The sequence below is a fragment of the Sylvia atricapilla genome, chromosome 4, assembly GCF_009819655.1.
Source record: "Sylvia atricapilla isolate bSylAtr1 chromosome 4, bSylAtr1.pri, whole genome shotgun sequence".
In the NCBI taxonomy this organism is placed as follows: Eukaryota; Metazoa; Chordata; class Aves; order Passeriformes; family Sylviidae; genus Sylvia; species Sylvia atricapilla.
The window spans coordinates 52,677,005-52,691,097 of NC_089143.1; the positions used below are offsets into that span (position 1 = coordinate 52,677,005).

At 40.7% G+C, this 14,093-nt stretch overlaps 1 protein-coding gene across 2 annotated transcripts in view; it reads right to left on the bottom strand.

The window, feature by feature from the left end:
• Positions 1–1,329: 1,329 nt before the first annotated feature.
• GRID2 (glutamate ionotropic receptor delta type subunit 2) overlaps positions 1,330–14,093 on the bottom strand; it is a 682,153-nt gene continuing 669,389 nt past the window's right edge. The window contains exons 15-16 of one of the 2 annotated variants that reach the window (XM_066317937.1): positions 8,178–8,418; positions 1,330–4,086 (exon numbers count right to left, since the gene is read on the bottom strand). In XM_066317937.1, the coding sequence (XP_066174034.1) occupies positions 3,664–4,086; positions 8,178–8,418 (664 nt within the window). In that variant the 3' untranslated portion in view covers positions 1,330–3,663. Of the gene's footprint in view, positions 4,087–5,786; positions 7,041–8,177; positions 8,419–14,093 lie in introns of those variants that run through there. The other variant, XM_066317936.1, reaches the window with a different exon arrangement.

A 14,093-nucleotide genomic window follows, 5' to 3' on the forward strand; every position in this document is an offset into this window, starting at 1 on the left:
TAGTTTACTTTTCATGTCATCCGTTTTGAGCAGAGTTAAGAAATTAAACTTTATGAGGGCATTAACCTCCAGGAAGCTGCAATGACTCAATGAGTGTTCACAGAAAGGGTGTTCTCATCACTTCATAGCATCCTACGTAAGTAGGAAAGAAAAAGATACTCTGAAAAATCAGATTTGTTCAGGCAAACAATTCTAGCACTTTTTTTTTTTGTGAAGTCATGAGGGAGACACAGGGGACTTTGGCACTGGCCGTGCTGCAGCTGTGTCCCTCAGGGGTGCAATTGAATATTGACTTGCTTGGCTCAGCAGGACTTCTTATCTCCAGGTATTCACTGCTGGTCAATAGAAACATCTTTCTAGGTGATTCTTTGAAATCAGATAAACGTGTTTTCTTCCACTGCTCCCTTTTTGTTTGCAGCTGGTATCTCAAAAAGGTCATATAACTCAGATACCATGCAAACAACTCATCTTTATAAACAGCTGGCCTATAACTCTAGTGGAGCTACTGCAGCAGAAACACTTGACAGTCTTTAGCACTTCCCTGGAATTTGTTGTAAAGAAAGGGATGTGTCACGTAGGGTTCACCATTATAGAGAGTACATCTGTCATATCTGTAAAACGGCTCTAGAGAGGTGTGTCTGTGAGTGTCACAGTGCCACTCTTTAGGTGAATGATCCCCTGAATGCCTCCTAAGCTTAATAGAAATTGTAACGTGTCAGGAATATTATTTAAGTGAATAAAATACTCCGAATATAAAAAGCCAGGAGACAAACTTTGGATGCTGCAAGTTAAATTGTCATGGCTGATGTTATTGGAGCACAGCTTGCTAATGACTAGAGCATTAGTTTAAAATGTTAATGAAACTTAAAAGATTGAGAAGGCCATCATGAATGAAATATGGGCTACCTTCTCTCACACTAAAACTTTTGTTTTAGACAATGTATGTCTACTATCAGAGAAAATTAACCTCTGCGCAAATGAAGATGGCAAAAAGTAATTCTAAAAAAATAAAGACCATGCTCCAAGAAAATTCATACATTATATTAAAAGAGATGAAGGTGGGATGCAATATTTCTAAAATAATGTCCCATACATGTCAGTGCTGAGGAACTCTCAACTTCATCTCTAAAATGCTGTAAATGCTCTCTGAAATCTAAGCCTGACATTAATAAACACGGTGAACCTTGGTGTTTTCCACAGATGCTCTTCACAGAAGCCTGAGGAGCTCATCCCATCTCCAAGGGGTCAGTCCACCAATTCCATGAGTACATTACCTTGCCACAGGGTGAAAATCCCACAGCACTCAGCAACTGAACAGGAGGAAACAAGTTTAGAAAACAATTTTATTAGACAAATTATTTAGACAAATTATACACAGAAAGCTCTGCCACTTGTAACTGAGGCCTCCAAAAAGTGTTTTGTGTATCTGTATAATAGGCAACACATCAAAATAGGCCTATTTTAAATATCGTACATGGTTAACAGGTTTTTTAATAGCTAAAATCACTGCAACATCTGGTATGTCCCTACGTAGCTTGTCGGAAAGAAAGTTTCTTCTTTTTTTTCCTTTTTTTTTTTTTTTCTCTTTTTTTTTCTTTTACTCAGAAGTGTGGATGAGTTCATGAATGTTACAAGGGGGAAGCAAGTTGTGCATGCTTTTAGACACTTGCTACCCTGGAAACAAAATGGCCTTTTGCACTATAAGAATTCGTTCTGCCTTACACAGTAGACAATATTTGAAGATTTAGTACAAAAAACAGTGACAGTACAAGATGCTCCCCCAGAACAGAATTAGCATCAAAATAGAATAGATCTGAAGAATATACCTTTTAATTTATCCTAAAGCAAATCACATAGGCTGATTCCTATTAATCTTAGCCAAAGAATGAGTTAGATTAAAATAAGTGTATGGTTGCATTAAAAAGAAAACCAAACCAAAAAATTCACAGGATAAACTGCTTGCTTTCTACTTAACCGCATTTTTAGTTTAAGGATTACAAATTGAAAGCTCTTCCTACATTTCTAACAGGTAACAGTGTTACTTGAAAAAGCTGGTGCCAAAGTAGGCGCCGGTTTTGCTCTCACTGCTGTTCTTCGTCTTGCTTTATACAGTTGGCACTAATGTAAAAAATACATAGCTCCTCTAAATCTAACTTAACATAGAAAGGGTTAAACTGAGTGCCTGTTCATATTTTTTCCCTTAGCACAATACGTGATTATAATTAAGGCCACACCTGTGTATCTTGAGGGCTTTTTTTTTTTTTTTTTCCTCCACTAACGCCATTATTGTATTGATCAACTGTGCTGACTTGGAAAAGGATTCATTGACCTATGATCCATGTTTAACTGCTCTAGAGCTGCATCAGTTGTTCATGAACATGGTATACCTAAGAGAGAGTTCCATTGGTTTAATTAATTAAAAGGAAAATTATCAAGATTAGCTTTATAGAATGCTCAAAAGCCAATGCAAAACCTAGCCAAAGGAGTTACATCTAGGTACAAATGTTAAATTGCCCTGGATGCTCTAATAGAAAAGTATAAAATATGCTCTGTTGGCAAATGATGCAAGTCGGAATAACGTTAAAGCAACCTGTCTTTTCTAAATGAAAAGACACCCTGCACTGTACATCTCTCCTGTATACAACACATTTTTACTAAAGCTTTATTAAATGAATTGCAATAGCAACGGCTGCCATTTTATAGCTATATATACATGTATATATATATACACATACCTGTGTGTATATATGTATATATATATATGTATGAGATACTAATTTATTTAACACAACAGAGGCTTCTCCCATATGATACAGTTTACTGTACATAAGAAAAACTTTTAACACTGTACAATCACATAAAGGTCATATGCACTGTTGCAGTGCAAAAGTAGATTTAACTGTAGTTTTTACTGGCATAGTAATGGCTTTTTGTAATCCTACAAAATTGCATTCTTATATTATGGGGCCTGAATGAGCTTTGAACTTCATTTGTTTTCCTTTTTTTTTTTTTTTTTTTTTTCTGTTTTTTTGTCTTTTTGCCTTTTTTTTTTTTTTAATTTTCCGTTTTTTAAACTGCAGGGTTTGCCTTTGGTCCACAGTTAAAAGGACACACAGCAGTGGAGCGCTGACTGGATGCAGCAGAGTACATGAAAAATACTTCAGTTATTGCAATTATAGTAAAAAAAGGCGGTGGGGGAGGAGGAGCGAATGCCCTTCTGTAAAGTAATCCTCAGGGTTCTCCTATGCATGAATTGCTGCTCGTTTCCTATATTTAAAGTATATGAAAAGCCTGAAGTAACCAAAACCTAACACGGTGATAAACCGAAGAATAAGTGATTCAAGTAGTACAGAGAATAAGGGGAGGCAGAAGAGACCAGACTGAGAAAGCAGAGAAGAGGAGGAGGAAGAGTTGCTACTAATAATTCTGATTCTTAAATAAAATAAAGAGAAAACCCCCAAAACAACCCCTGAACAAGAAAATAACCCACAAACAAACAAACAAAAAACCCCCCCCCAAAAACCCAACCCCAAACCACACCCCTCAAAACCAAAAAATAAGGAAAAGAAGAAAGGTTACATCCATGTTAGTCCCACAATATTACAGCTGCTCCTTGCAAAGGGAGTCCTAAATAAGAAACAGTGAAGAAACTTGTTCTGGTGCTCAGATGGAGGTGCCTCGGTCTGGGTCACTACCGATATTCAGGCCCAGGGTAGGAGTTGGTTGGTAAGGGATGGATGACATTGTTTTGATGGGACTCCTGAAAAATCCCCCGTTGGGCGCCCTGTGCCTGAAAGGGCCAGTTCGGTGCTCGGGCACGCTGCCGAAGGAGAATCCCGAGGCGGCTTTAGCAGACAGCGTGCGGCTCAGAGTCTGGATCTGCTCTGGTATGAAGGTGGTTGTGGTGATGTGAGTGTTCCTGAAGTCACTGATTTGCTCCAGTGCCTGACGTGTGGGTAAAGTGTCAATGTCCAGCGGGGTCAAGTCAATCGATGAGGTGGAGAACTGTTTATGGGGACTGTCGTCATCTGTGCAGAGGCTGTTCACGCGCCTGTGGAGGTGCTCCAGGTCTATCTCCTTGTCGTCCTGGGGAATGAGAAAAACAAGAGGCACCACTCACCATTGCCATTTGTGCTGGGCTGAAGTTTCACACGGTGATCAGCACTGCTCAGGGAGCACAAGGCACAATTAACTAGAGCTGGCTCTTAGCTGACGGTGTCCTGAATGTCACCAGTGAACTCCCCCACTGCCTGAAGCCAGGTGGGCAAAGCCAAACTGAGGCAGACCCTTACATCACAGCTACCTTCAAACCCTGCATCCAAACAACAAAACTCAAAGCGACATCGGTAGATTTTCAGGAAAAGGCAAGCTCGGAGCTGGGCGGGTTAGACTAGCAACAGCTGAATAAAAGTAAACTGCCTAATCTCAAATGCCTGGAATGATGCCAGTTCTTCAAGTCCACAATGAGAACTAAATTTGGATGTCAACATGGGAGGCTCTGAGGGATCAGGTTGCCATCTTTGTCAACCTCTCAGGGTTTCAGGAAGGGCTAGAAACTTCTCAGGTTCCTTTTTGCTTTTATAATGTAAATTGTGGTGTAGAAAAGCTGAACATACAGAGAAAAAACCCCAAGCACTGGTGACTCATTGACATTGCACAGAGAGGAGTAAACCAGGCAATTTTAAATTACAATGCCAACAGAGGGATTAATTATCTCCTTACCTACAAAGAAGCAATTCCATCTATTCTGATGGAATTATACTTTTGTGGGTGAGAAGAGAAGGCAGCCTGATGTATTTATTATAATATATCATCGCTTCTCTTACCTCTGTCCCTTTTCCTTCTTAAATCTCTCTTCCCAGAGAACGCAATTAAACAGGTTTGTTGGTTATAATTGAGAATTTGAATGCATAGAAGTTAAAAAAGAGGAGAAAGCCCTAGGTGTCCCAATAAAACACCTGTGTTGTACATACATATTTCTGCTGAACTGCAAAGCTTAATTCAAAGCAGCATTAAGTACACACGTACAGGGATATTCCCTCAGTCTAAGTAGTGCAGCTCATTCAGAACAAAAATCAATTTCAACTAACCTTAAAATTTACCTTAATCTCTGTGAAATTTACTGGCTCTTCCAGGTCACTAGAAATATCTCATACTCTAGGACCTCACAGAGGATAATTAGGCAGCCGATAGATGTGCACTGATGACTTCCAGCCTTGATTACTGAAATTCATTGACTGGCTTGATCCAGAGCTCCCTGAATCAATGGCAAAACTCCTAGTATACCGAATGGGCTTGAGATCCCTCTTTTCTCTACGAATGAAGTCAAGCACTCTGAAAAAGTCCACACCTAGAACAAACTGCAGGAGTTTATCTATTTAGCAGAATGGATCACTGAACATTTGCGCTGGCACCACGCCGAACACAGAGCCCGAATGGAAGAAGACTTAGAGGCCAGCTTCCCTTCAGGACTGCACCCTCTGAGGGCAGGGACAGGGAGACAAACCAGGGAAAAAGGGGAAGGGAACAGGGCATCAGGGATCTCCCAGGGACTGGATGATCACTGACCACAAGGGCTTTGGTTTGAGCTCATCATGGGAAGGAAAAAATGCAGTGCTCATTTCTCGGACTTGGCTTTCTGTCTACTGTTTATTCACAGGTGGACATAGACATGGATGCACATAACAACCACACAGGTGACATCAAATCCAAACGCATTCACCAAACGCTATCTCCTAAAAAAATTTGGAGCTGCATATAGATGCAGGAGAACAGGGGCCACTTCAGAAGCTAAAGAAATACATAGAGGCTCAATTAGCGTGTGCAAGTCATGACTATGTCTCTGAGGGACAGTCCTAAATATTTTTCTTTTTTTTTTTGTTCTGGTTTGTTTGTTTGTTTGTTTTTAATTTTGGAAAAAACAAACATACAAATACTTTGTAATTTAAAACGCCAATCGGCAAAAGATTGGAATTTCATAGCTTCTGAGCCTCTAAGAGTAACTCAAAACAGTCCTCTTTCTTTTACAGAGATGCATTTGGGGCTAGGGTCAGACCAGTGAAAATATATAAGCGGTGATAATCTCCCATGCTTAGCCCACAACCCAATCTCCACCCAATCTCCACACCAAAATGAGACCCACTCACAGTAAGATTGTGCACATCTCCATAATATGATCTTTCCTCTTCTCTCTTGTGTGATCAGTAGTGAAATATTCAGCAGTTTTCACATTTAAATTATCATCAGGCTTCAGAGTCAACATCCCATTGAGATTACTGGGGCGGTTCATACTTCTCTCAGAGCTACTGTTTAAGGCTGTCTGCAGACTCAGGCAGACATCAGTGAATGGGTTACTTCTGGCACGCGACCGAAATGTTATCTTCGCAACCATTAGACAATTTTTTTCAGTATAAATGCTTGCATTCTGGAGCACAAGATGGCAGCCACTAGGAAAAAGGGTTGGCTTGCTGACCACAAACTGGCCCAATCTGACCCCCGATTCTGGACTAGTGGCCTGGAAGAGCCAATGGATTTCATGGAAGCTAAAATGAATTTTAAGAAAGTTAGTTAAGAGGTATTTCTTTGCTGAATGACCCCCACATCCAGGATAACGGGGACATTTAGCACATACGTCCACTTTAAACTCAGTTTTGAGCCAAGCTTTTCAATTTAATATTGAGATGAGCGTTTAAGTGCTAAGCTAATGGCGATATAACAAACATCAAGGAGGCCAAATTATACCATTTGTGGAAAGTACACACTTGAATTTCTCAGCATTTGAAAATTGAAATAGAAAATTTTATACTTGTGTAAAATATCTGTGTTGGCCTTTCTTTTCTTTTCCTTTGTTATTGATTTTCATGTTTTGCACCAGATAAAGTATGAAGTGCTGAAACTTTGGGTAAACAATAATCAAGTAAATTTTAGGGTTTTAAAATAATTTACCAGGTGAAACTACATGGTTTCCATTCCTGAGAAACCCAATTTAAAGACTAGAGATTCCTTTTTTTTTTTCCTTTTAATAATGGTCCGGTCCAGATCTTGAACAAAAAAGAAAAAAAGAAAAAAAGAAAAAAAACAGCTTGGGAATTAAAACAGGCAAGAAAATATTAAATGTATTTTAACATCAGTGCCAATGTTGTCTAATTAGGTGGTGGAATTAATCCTGCCTGATTAGACAGCATTAGATTAGCAGGAATAAACACAATGGAGAAAGTGCAGAGAGGGCAAGACCACTGCACACAAATTAACAGCAATACCCCACAAGCTACACAGATGTGCCTAAGCTACACAGACAGAAAAGCTGTATTTGATAGTGCTACATTAAAGCTAATATTTAGGTTCAGCTTTGGGTTTTGCTTCCAAGGGTATTTTAATAAATCATTTTGTCCCTAATTTCTTTTTAGCATTTTGTAGAGGTAAAAACTTAATTATGAATGTAAGAAATTTGGTGCAAAGTTGCACAAGGCTCAGATGGCTGGTAGAGGGACAGGTAGATTACCACAGGAAGTAAAGCATTACACATGCAGGTGTAGAAGCAAACTCATCTCAGGTGTAAAATAACATATTTCTCTGTGGCATCTGTACAAGATTTTGTAAAACAAGCTTGCAGCAGGTTTCAGAAATAAGTCTGGCCTGAACCTGAAAAATCTAATGTAGTCTTGCTTCCCTGGACTTCAGATGAAATAACAGGAACCAAAGTTCACAGAAGTCTCAGGAGCTTCACGTTTCTGAAAATAGGGACAAGTTTATTCAAGAAGCTAACAGCTGATTAAAAGGATAAATTTTGCAAATGTATTTTAAAAGACTCAGCCACTGAGCTTAGAGGATGTATTTTTCAAGGAGAAGCCAAGACACCTAGTGAGAATTAGCTGTCACCAATGGGAACAACAAATTAAACACTGATGTATTAATAATGTACTATTCTACAAGTAACAATTGTGTTTTACTCAGAATAGTTGCATATTTATACATCATCAATATACATTTATTTTTATTCAAGCTTTTCTAGAAAGAATAGCTAGAAAGATTTTGAGGAACATCATTTACCTTAAAAAATCAGGAAGCTAATGAAGTATCTCTGAATTTGATTCCCCACCCTCTCTAGTGTTATAAAGTCAAGGCAGCAATCATTAGGGTGCATGAAAATTCCCCAGGAGAAACGGAGGATCTAATACCTCTTTTGACGGAACCCGGGAGCCTTTCCTTTTATTCCACCACGTTTCCAACATTGCAATGAAACAGGATAGGACAATCCCTGCAGCGAGGATGCAGAAAACACCTGCAAAACTTTTTATGTCCAGGGCACCTCCTTTCTGTTTGGTATCCACAGATGAGTAAAGATCACACTGACCGTTCTTCGGCCACCACTTATGCTTCAGTACGTCCATGTCGCCATTCTGCTGCAGCTCCAAAATCCTTGGGGAGAAAGCACAAAGTCAGGGGTTACAGTGGGGCAGTAGCACCTGAGAGCGTGAGGGTGTAAATCTGACTGCCTGCAGCCTTCCCACATGTCTTGGAAAGCCAAGCAGCAGATGAACTTGCACAGACTGATTTAGCCAGAAAAAAAAGCTTGGGTATAGGCCTGCCTGTTAGACTGAGCATATGGATATCTGTGTTCCACTCCAGATTCAGCAAACCACACACAAATCTCTCCTTCCTTTTTTTAACAACCTCAGTGAAAATGCTTGACTTCAGATACTGTATTTTCTCATTTGGCTTTTACTAGTCTTGGTCAACTGACTTTCATAGTCCATTAGATATCGGACAACATTTTGCATTCTAATCACTGGTGAAGAGACATTTCAATTAAAAAAATCAGAAGGAACACACATTTCAGATTGACCACATTAAAGACGATGTTGTTGTAAACTGATCTTTGTTGGGTTACCTACATTCGCTGCTTTGGAGAGAGCGAGAAAAGCCATCTTATTGCAGTCAGTGATGACCTAAACCAGTCTTGCTTAATGTCAGAATGCAACCTGATGATAACTGATTCCACAGGAAGGTTCCTTGCTGTAGAATTCTCTTGTCCTTGGACCTAAATACTCAGCTCATGGCAAAAAATTTACTGGGCAACTTGCAAGGACAACATATTTAGCTAGACTTCCTGTGGGATGAAATGTTTGAGAAATGAGAATTTTGTTTGGAAGAATATGTTCATATTTACTCCATTTATTTCTGAGGAGAATTTTTTTAAAAGCATCCAGAAATTCCTAGAGTAACAGCTGGGTGCCTGTGGTTATCCAAGATAAAAAAAATTCAATGATTACGCCTAAAAAGAATAAAACAATAGAAAAGTTTTCCTTTATGTAATAGAATTATTTTTCGTTTCAGTGTTGGAAGGCAAACAATTACTACTGCAATAATTTGACACAGCATGCAAAAAAGTCCAAGTGCACACAAACCAGCAGAGGTCTGGAATGTTGCTACCAGAGACACTGTAGTGAACTGCAGGAGGAAGGAAAGCTGTCCCACTGTCTCAGGGCTATCACAACAGCTCAGTGCAGTGGTCTGGACCAGCCTCCAAAGGGAGCTGGAATCCACGTGGGGACCACACTGCAGCTGCTCTGTACAAAGGTGACTCAGGCTCTGATGCTGCTTTAACAGGTAGTTAAGGACATGTAATTTGCTATGGAACATCCAAAGGACCGCAGTATTTGTGCTGTGGTCTTGCCAGGAATGCGAGGCTTGACATAGCCACCAGTGGCTGAAATCTCAGCACAGGTCTGGAAGGGAGCTCCCACTTCCCACCTCGTGGTATGTCTGGTGGTTGGGATCACGACCTGTCCAGAAGGGAATAGCTTGTTCACTCCTGTGCTGTTCCAGAGGGAACAGTGCTCTAAAGGAACAAACCACAAGTGTTACACATGTCCTCAGAGATGTGAGAATCACCTTGTTCATGTAGCTTTGTGTTTGTAAGAAGTGGGACAAATTCTGTGTAGTGTCTGCTGACAGTACATTGCTTAAGGTCCTACCCTGGAGAAAGGTATTCAAGGTCAGAGTTGCCTGGACTACATTTTGACTTCTCCCAAACCCAGAGACAACTTAGGAAAGGATCATCCTGAAGCTTTCTGGTGGAGCAGGGATATCTTAAGCATGGCAGTATTCTCTGTTTTGTTGCAAGAGACCAAATAGCTGTAATAAGCCATCCATGTCGGAATGAGCTTTGGAAGGATGGGAACATAGGCAGGACTGCTGCCATTGCTGCCTGGGAGTGTGTAGAGAAGCTGGGGTTAGACCTAGTGACAGGAGGAGATGCAACTGGGATAAACTGGTAGATAAGGAATTCCAACCAGATAACAGGAGAATCGGAGAGGTCAAACAATGGAACAGAGAACTTATGGCATCACCACCCCTGGTGAAATTCAAAGACCCAGTGGGAACGACCCAGAGCAAACTGACCTGTTCTAAACAAAGGGCTGAACTGGAGACCAGATTACTCTTCTGCAACTGCAAACAGAGTCCATACACTACCCTCGGTCATGGCACACAGTCCTTATGGAAACAACTTGCCATAATTCTGGTTCTCTCTGTGCTGGAATCCTGTAGAAGGATTTAGGCAAGTATTTTGGCCCAAGTATTCCATTCTCAGAGGTTAGCAGGAGCAGACAGCCAGCATAACCAGAACCCTTTTGCATAAATTTTTGTGGAGTAATAGTCAATTAATTTTCACCACCTAATCAAAACATATGTGTTTTTATGTTTAGGAATTACTGTGCTATCTACCCAAGGCAGTAACAGAACAACACCCATAGGGTTTATTTCTTCCAGCAGTGACTCTAATCCCTGAGCAGGGCTATTTTCTCTCTTTTATTCAGTCAGGAATAGAATGAACCATCCAAATGATTGCTCTGTTCTCATTAATTAAATGATTCTTCACTTGTCAGTATAATTCCTGATTACACAAGACATCTTTTTAACAAAAGGCATTTCCATAAAGACACTGAGCTTTGGCTTGTTCCTTAACAGAGATTTATTCCTAATTGTACCCCTGGTAATTATTGGCAATTTTCTTTATGGATGTAACATGTAAGTTCAATTCTTTAAAGGAAAACATAAGAAATGAAAGAAGAAATTTGGGATAGTAATGGTATCATTACATGGGAAAGCTCAAGAAGTGGAAAGCTTATAATGAAGCCTTGTAAAACTGCAACTGCAAACAAATGTTGAGGGATAAAACATATTGGGAGAAATGATAGGAGCACTAATATCTTGATATTAGCTATACTAATGGCACACAGAGAAAGAGGGAGATCCTGCTTCTGTTTGGCTTCAGAAACACGTCATTTCAGAATTCACCTTTTGTGGAATCAAAATAATAGCTAACATATTAAGGCGATTTAACACTTCTAACCTGTTCCTAGTTATGAAAGTTCCTATCTTTGCAGTTCATTTTCAGAAACGAAAATCGCGCTTTTATGGAAATTCCAGGAAAATCAAGGGAGGAAGGGAGGTTCCCGGCACGCCGCCACACGGGCACTGCTGTCCCTGCGTGCTGCAAGGAGGCTCCCACACGATGGCACTCTTTCCACAAAAATAAGTGGATTTGCTGCAGCTCCTGGTGGGTTCCCCGATACGCTAATCAGATGTACCTGTTGGGTGGCAGACACTACAATCAGCTTGTTATTTGATTTTCAAATTTAATAAATGACTAAAGTAATAAGCCATTAACTAAATGCTCTGAATGATAATGTTCTAATGCTATAATTCCAGCAAGTGCCTCTCTTTCCTAGTCCCAGATTTTTACAACTGAACTTTTTCCTCAACGGCCTTGGCTCTTTTGAACCTGCTTATTAGTACAGAGTAGTACTGCGAAACATAAGCCAGTGGAAATTAATAAGCAGGGTGCATGAGTTCCTAATGTTTTGAAATACCATAGACTTAAAAAACTCACAAAAGATGCCTATATATTGAAATAATCTGATTTGTCAAAAAAACATGACCTTTAAAACTTGCTTATGGATAGAGTGCAGGTCTTAAATGTATTTTTCTTTAGCAAGCAAAGTGTTAGAGTTACATTTATCAAAGCAGTGACGTAAATTTATTGAGCTGCACAAAAGAAAATGGCTGTGTGCATTTTAACTGATTTGGCTCTGAATTCACAGCACCATGTGATGTCTTGTGGATATAAACACAGAAAACTTAACTGCCTGTGGTTTCCAAATCTAATAGGGTCGTGAATAAATCCTAATGAGTCAATGGGAATAGGGCTGGATTCCACTTGGTAACTACATACATTGCTGCTGGCAGTGAAATGGAATTACTCCTCCAAAATACCCACAGATAAAAAACCCCAACTCAGTATGATAGCAAGGTGTCACAAATGCTCTGAAATTGAGACCTCTGTGACAACACCTTTTTTGATCTAATTTCATTCTCAGCTATCAGTAGTGAGCACAAGATATGAGAGGCCATTTACAATGATATTGGAAATGCCAATGCATGTTCTGGGATGTCAAAGGTCACTGAATATCTGCTTCCTGGACCCAGAACATGTTGTCCAGAGGGATAACTTTCCCATTGGCACTGATAAGGAAGAGGATGTGATGAGGTGCTTGGCTCTAGTCAGTGGATCAGACTGCTGCAGAGAGCAGATTTGCAGAGCCAATGTAATGAATGCCCACTGCTGAAGGGGAGGGGGGGAATGTAAATAATAAAAGTAAAAATGCTATAGTTGTGTACCTTGCTGGGCTCTGCCTCGAGAGCCTGAGCCAAGGTCCCAGCCCTTGTGCTGGCTCCCAGGGGACTCACATGGGTCACCTTTGGCAGCACTCAGTGCTTGCAGATGGGATCAGGCAGTGATAAGAGCTCTGGTAACTTCTGCAGCATCTAGCCAAAAATCATTCCTCAGGCAAAACCTTCTCACTGGAGCTTTTCTATCAGAAGTCTAGTACAAAGTATGCAGAATTTGGTTCTCCTCTTAAAGCAAGATAAAAAAACCAAGCTGATTTGTAAGCATCCTTCAATTATGAAAGTAGACAGGTACAGACCCACAAGGAGTGTTTGTGGGTTTTTTATTCCAGTGGAGCAACTGCCTAAATCTTTTCTATTCACTGCAATAATGGGAGTGATGTCAGTTCCTGTTACATCTCCCTGAGCAAGCTTTAGGTTTTGGCAAAGCAGGCTCCTCTCTGGCAGCAGAGCAGCTTTCACTGGTGCCACCTGGAAGGCTGGCTTGGGGCTGTGGTGCCAGAGAGGGATGGCTGCTGCCTAGCCTGGCTTGCTTCCTCGAGGTGAAAGAAACTCCAAGTAAGAATGGAGAGTGGCAAGTAGGAGACTCTTGGAGTCCTTTTCATATCCTCTCCAACCAATGGTACCTCACTGTCTCACTGAGACCTGGTGAGTTTTCATATTTTGCCCTCATCCTTCAGGGCTGGCAGGAGACACACATTGATTGATGCTCAAAGCCTTGACTTTGATGCCATAAATCATATTTGTAAGATTTATAGCATCACATTTCCACTATAAAAAGGATGTGTGGGAAGGTGTAGGGCAGAAGTCATTGCTCTGAGGTGAAAGAAAGAGGGGAGCACTGCCAGTGCTTGGTCCTGAGTGGATGACGTTGGGAGAGCTTGCAAAATGAGCAAAGCACCTGGAAGCAGAGATCATTATATCTATATAGGTATAGCAGCCCTTCCTTTGACTACAGATCTTGATATCTGTGAGAATTTTGGATTCTGAAGAGGTTGTTTTCTGTTTCTCTGTGTGGATATTTTTTTTAAGCCAGCTTTTTAATGAGCTGCCAATCATGGGCTCCATGAGAGGAAATTTTGTGTGCCAGCCAAATGCTGCCAGACCAGATGAAGCAGTGCTCCCTTTGCAGCCATTCCCACCACTTAACCCAGCAAAAGAGTGCCCGTGGGTCCAGCTGCAAAGTCTGTTTTATGGCAGGGACTCCAAGCAGATTTTAGCCCACAGAGGGCAGGCAGGTGGCTGCCTTCTGCTGTGCCCTTCAGCAGTGCTCGGCACCACACTGCTGTCAGCAGGAAGGCAGTGCACAGACACAAGGATAAGCATCTTGCCTTCTAGAGATGACAGAAGAAGCAGTAGTAAACCAGAGCTGCTGTTCAGCATTAAGGATTTGCATATCA